Here is a 6000-nt window from a genome sequence, read left to right on the forward strand (position 1 = left end):
TTACTGAGGGCTCTGTTGCTGAGGGCTCTGTCACTGAGGGCTCTGTCACTGAGGGCTCTGTCACTGAGGGCTCTGTTACTGAGGGCTCTGTTACTGAGGGCTCTGTCACTGAGGGCTCTGTTACTGAGGGCTCTGTTACTGAGGGCTCTGTCACTGAGGGCTCTGTTACTGAAGGCTCTGTTACTGAGGGCTCTGTTACTGAGGGCTCAGTCACTGAGGGCTCTGTTACTGAGGGCTCTGTCACTGAGGGCTCTGTTACTGAGGGCTCTGTTACTGAGGGCTCAGTCACTGAGGGCTCTGTTACTGAGGGCTCTGTCACTGAGGGCTCTGTTACTGAGGGCTCTGTTACTGAGGGCTGTATTACTGAGGGCTGTATTACTGAGGGCTCTGTTACTGAGGGCTGTATTACTGAGGGCTCTGTTGCTGAGGGCTCTGTTACTGAGGGCTCTGTTACTGAGGGCTCTGTTACTGAGGGCTGTATTACTGAGGGTTCTGTTGCTGAGGGCTCTGTCACTGAGGGCTCTGTCACTGAGGGCTCTGTTACTGAGGGCTGTATTACTGAGGGCTCTGTTACTGAGGGCTGTATTACTGAGGGCTCTGTTGCTGAGGGCTCTGTCACTGAGGGCTCTGTCACTGAGGGCTCTGTTACTGAGGGCTCTGTTACTGAGGGCTCTGTCACTGAGGGCTCTGTTACTGAAGGCTCTGTTACTGAGGGCTCTGTTACTGAGGGCTCTGTCACTGAGGGCTCTGTTACTGAGGGCTCTGTTACTGAGGGCTCTGTCACTGAGGGCTCTGTTACTGAGGGCTCTGTCACTGAGGGCTCTGTTACTGAGGGCTCTGTTACTGAGGGCTGTATTACTGAGGGCTCTGTTGCTGAGGGCTCTGTCACTGAGGGCTCTGTTACTGTGGGCTGTATTACTGAGGGCTGTATTACTGAGGGCTGTTACTGAGGGCTGTATTACTGAGGGCTGTTACTGAGGGCTGTGTTACTGAGGGCTGTTACTGAGGGCTCTGTCACTGTGGGCTGTATCACTGTGGGCTGTATTACTGAGGGCTCTGTTACTGAGGGCTCTGTCACTGTGGGCTGTATCACTGAGGGCTGTATTACTGAGGGCTCTGTTACTGAGGGCTGTATTACTGAGGGCTGTAATACTGAGGGCTCTGTTACTGAGGGCTGTATTACTGAGGGCTCTGTCACTGTGGGCTGTATCACTGTGGGCTGTATTACTGAGGGCTCTGTCACTGTGGGCTGTATCACTGAGTGCTGTATTACTGAGGGCTCTGTCACTGAGGGCTGTATTACTGAGGGTTGTATCACTGTGGGCTGTATTACTGAGGGCTCTGTCACTGAGGGCTATATTACAGAGGGCTGTATCACTGTGGGCTGTATTACTGAGGGCTGTATTACTGAGGGCTGTATTACTGAGGGCTCTGTTACTGAGGGCTGTATCACTGAGGGCTGTATCACTGTGGGCTGTATCACTGTGGGCTGTATCACTGTGGGCTGTATTACTGAGGGCTGTATTACTGAGGGCTCTGTTACTGAGGGCTGTATCACTGAGGGCTGTATCACTGTGGGCTGTATCACTGAGGGCTGTATTACTGAGGGCTCTGTTACTGAGGGCTGTATTACTGAGGGCTGTATCACTGTGGGCTGTATCACTGTGGGCTGTATTACTGAGGGCTGTATTACTGAGGGCTGTATCACTGTGGGCTGTATCACTGTGGGCTGTATTACTGAGGGCTCTGTCACTGTGGGCTGTATCACTGTGGGCTGTATTACTGAGGGCTGTATCACTGTGGGCTGTATTACTGAGGGCTGTATTACTGAGGGCTGTATCACTGTGGGCTGTATCACTGTGGGCTGTATTACTGAGGGCTGTATTACTGAGGGCTGTATCACTGTGGGCTGTATTACTGAGGGCTGTATTACTGAGGGCTGTATCACTGTGGGCTGTATCACTGTGGGCTGTATTACTGAGGGCTCTGTCACTGTGGGCTGTATCACTGTGGGCTGTATTACTGAGGGCTCTGTCACTGTGGGCTGTATCACTGTGGGCTGTATCACTGTGGGCTGTATTACTGAGGGCTCTGTCACTGTGGGCTGTATCACTGTGGGCTGTATTACTGAGGGCTGTATCACTGTGGGCTGTATTACTGAGGGCTGTATTACTGAGGGCTGTATCACTGTGGGCTGTATCACTGTGGGCTGTATTACTGAGGGCTGTATTACTGAGGGCTGTATCACTGTGGGCTGTATTACTGAGGGCTGTATTACTGAGGGCTGTATCACTGTGGGCTGTATCACTGTGGGCTGTATTACTGAGGGCTCTGTCACTGTGGGCTGTATCACTGTGGGCTGTATTACTGAGGGCTGTATCACTGTGGGCTGTATCACTGTGGGCTGTATTACTGAGGGCTCTGTCACTGTGGGCTGTATCACTGTGGGCTGTATCACTGTGGGCTGTATTACTGAGGGCTGTATTACTATGGGCTGTATTACTGAGGGCTGTATCACTGTGGGCTGTATTACTGAGGGCTGTATTACTGAGGGCTCTGTCACTGTGGGCTGTATTACTGAGGGCTGTATTACTGAGGGCTGTATTACTGAGGGCTGTATCACTGAGGGCTGTATTACTGAGGGCTGTATTACTGAGGGCTCTGTCACTGTGGGCTGTATTACTGAGGGCTGTATTACTATGGGCTGTATTACTGAGGGCTCTGTCACTGTGGGCTGTATTACTGAGGGCTGTATTACTGAGGGCTGTATCACTGAGGGCTGTATTACTGAGGGCTGTATTACTGAGGGCTCTGTCACTGTGGGCTGTATTACTGAGGGCTGTATTACTGAGGGCTGTATTACTGAGGGCTCTGTCACTGTGGGCTGTATTACTGAGGGCTGTATTACTGAGGGATCTGTTACTGAGGGATCTATTACTGAGGGACCTGTTACTGAGGGATCTATTACTGAGGGCTGTGTTATTGAGGGCTGTTCCTGAGGGACCTGTTACTGAGGGATCTATTACTGAGGGCTGTGTTACTGAGGGCTGTTACTGAGGGACCTGTTACTGAGGGATCTATTACTGAGGGCTGTGTTACTGAGGGCTGTTACTGAGGGACCTGTTACTGAGGGATCTATTACGGAGGGATCTATTACTGAGGGATCTATTACTGAGGGATCTATTACTGAGGGATCTATTACTGAGTGCTGATGTGCACAAGGTGCGGTCCGCTACCGCCCCCTCGCGGTCTCTGAATGCCGGGCACTTACTGGGGGTCGGCTGCTTAGAGGGAGAATTCCAGGCTTCGATTATCAGAGAGAAAGTTCCCTGTCAAATAGAAGAAGCAAAAACTTAGAATCAGCAACGGTCATTTAGTAATCTGCATCTGTTGTAATATGAATAACATTAAATATAGCTTGAGTTGCAAGGAGCGAGCTGGTTGCAATTTCCCCCATTCTCACCGCACCGGGCACACGGTCCAGCTTTCCCATTCCCATTCTCTGCCTGCTTTTCCGACCAGACCCTGGTTATTCTCCTGTCTAAGAGCGTGTCCCTGCTACTCCGTACTGGGGACAAGGGAAAGATGGTTCTTTATGTGTGCATTCAGTAACGGTTTAAACATCACTGGCTCCGTGTGTCTGTATATCTCTGTGGTGCCTGTGTCTGTCTCTGTGAATCTCTGTGTCTCTCTCTGTCTGTCTGTGTCTCTGTCTCTGTGTGTGACCGTCTCTATATCGGTGTGTCTCTGTCTGTATGTATCTGTGTGTGTGTGCGTCTGTACCCGTGTATTTCAGTACAAGTGCCTTTCTGAGGCTGTGTATTTCTGTCTGTATTTCTACGTGAATGTTTGTGTGTCTCCTGTGTGTGCGTGTTTCACAGAATCACATAACTGTGTTCTGTGTGTATCTGTGTATATGTGCGCCTATTTCTGTGTTTCTGTCTCTCTCTTGAAGTGGGTCTCAAGGCTCAGGACACAGTAACTCTACATGGTTTATTCAATTGCTGGCTTTTTCCAAGCTGATATTCCCAGGCACCCTCACACTTCACAATCTGATTGAATCTCACTCTGAAATTTCGCTTCATTTAATAGTGGGATGCCTTCTCTAATATGAAACAGTAATGATCCTGTCCCGCTCGCCCTCTCTCTCGCCCAGCTTCAACAGAGATGCTCTCACCGGCCACTTGAAAGTGAAGTTGAGCCTGAGCGGCTCCTGACTCGCCAGCACCCTGAACGAGTTGCTGCCCAGCAGCGAGGTCAACACACTGCCGTAGGTGCAGGGCTCCGGGGACACCACCATCTGGAAGTGCTTGAGACAAACCCGAAAGAAGGTACGACACTCGGGCACACAGCGACTGCCAGCCGCTAACAACCCCCCGCCATTCTCAAATTCCTGGAGCTTCAATTCGAAGGTACCGCTGCTGGAAACCTTTAAAAATACAACAGACATAGTAAATAGAGAGAGAGAGAGAGACAGGGCTGGAGAGAAGAGAGAGAGAGAGTGTGTGACAGGGCTAGAGAGAGAGAGAGAGAGGGCGAGAGAGAGAGAGAGGGCCAGAGAGGAGAGAGAGACAGGGCTGGAGAGGAGAGAGAGAGAGGGCTGGAGAGAAGAAAGAGAGAGAGAGAGGGCTGGAGAGAAGAGAGAGAGAGAGAGAGTCAAGGCTGGAGAGAAGAGAGAGAGAGAGGGAGGGCTGGAGAGAGAGAGACAGGGCTGGAGAGAAGAGAGAGAGAGTCAAGGCTAGAGAGAAGAGAGAGAGAGAGTGACAGGGCTGGAGAGAAGAGAGAGAGAGTGACAGGGCTGGAGAGGAGAGAGAGTGACAGGGCTGGAGAGAAGAGAGAGAGAGAGTGACAGGTCTGGAGAGAAAAGAGAGAGAGTGACAGGGCTGGAGAGAAGGCAGAGAAAGAGAGGGTGGGAAGAAACGGTGAAAGGGATGCTGATGTGGGGGAGAGGAGAATGTAGCCTCCGGTAAGGGGTAAAATACAGGAGGAGGAAGTAATTGGAAGGTTTACCTGGGGCACAAGGAGTAGGAAAAAAGCGGTGCCAATGCTGGGTAAAGCTGCCATCCCACGCCTCTCCTGGGCACCGATAATTCTCCAAGGCTCGGCTAATTTCCTCTGGTTTGCTTGTGATTCCCTCGGCTCCCACTGGCAGCTTTGTGTCCCTTTTCCAAAACAAACAGATCTGTTGTATCAGCAGGATCGGGCTTTTAAATTGGCTTCTCCAAAAGCTGCTGATCCTGGGACAGGCAGGGCAAAGACAAATTGCAGCTGGTCCCCACTCCCGCAACAACCTCCAAACCAGGTGTCAATCCGAGCCAAACTCCTGCTCCGGTAAGATCCCCGTACCTCTGGATGTGTGTGTGTGTTGTATATATGTGTGTGTGTGTGTGTGTGTATGTGTGTATGTGTATGGGGGACAGGCTGCATCCAGGCACCAGCCTCTCTCTCTGACACTTCACTGCAGCTGCACCGCCTGCGCGCCTTAACTCCCTTTAAATAGAGGCTCAATTACCCAGGCTGTCAGTCACTGGGAGGGAGGAAGGTGGGGGTCCTCCTCCTTTGCATGTATTACCCAGGTTGTCAGTCACTGGGAGGGAGGAAGGTGGGGGTCCTCCTCCTTTGCATGTATTACCCAGGTTGTCAGTCACTGGGAGGGAGGAAGGTGGGGGTCCTCCTCCTTTGCATGTATTACCCAGGTTGTCAGTCACTGGGAGGGAGGAAGGTGGGGGTCCTCCTCCTTTGCATGCATTACCCAGGTTGTCAGTCACTGGGAGGGAGCTGGTGACAGTCCAGTTTCTGTCTCACTTTTATCACCTTGATAAATTGGTGGCTACACCCAGAATTAATACAGAGCCCGAGTTTTCTCTGTGGTCTGATTGCAGGGAAGGAGCCTGTACCATAACAGACAGCAGCAGCTGTGGTACATTAATGGAATGGCCAAATACCGAATATTATCCGTCTCAACTTCAAACAGTTAACTCATTGCAAACAGAGGCAGAT

General features: G+C 51.2%; 1 protein-coding gene across 1 annotated transcript in view; it reads right to left on the reverse strand.

The window, feature by feature from the left end:
• The window catches only part of dll4 (delta-like 4 (Drosophila)), a 58537-nt gene extending 53084 nt beyond the window's left edge, over positions 1-5453 (reverse strand). Inside the window, exons 1-3 of the mRNA XM_068038390.1 lie at positions 5011-5453; positions 4178-4429; positions 3272-3329 (exon numbers count right to left, since the gene is read on the reverse strand). Of these exons, the coding sequence (XP_067894491.1) occupies positions 3272-3329; positions 4178-4429; positions 5011-5064 (364 nt within the window). The 5' untranslated portion in view covers positions 5065-5453. The remainder of the gene's footprint in view (positions 1-3271; positions 3330-4177; positions 4430-5010) is intronic.
• Between the last annotated feature and the right edge of the window lie 547 nt (positions 5454-6000).

This window comes from Heterodontus francisci, chromosome 9 (assembly GCF_036365525.1).
Source record: "Heterodontus francisci isolate sHetFra1 chromosome 9, sHetFra1.hap1, whole genome shotgun sequence".
NCBI lineage: Eukaryota > Metazoa > Chordata > Chondrichthyes > Heterodontiformes > Heterodontidae > Heterodontus > Heterodontus francisci.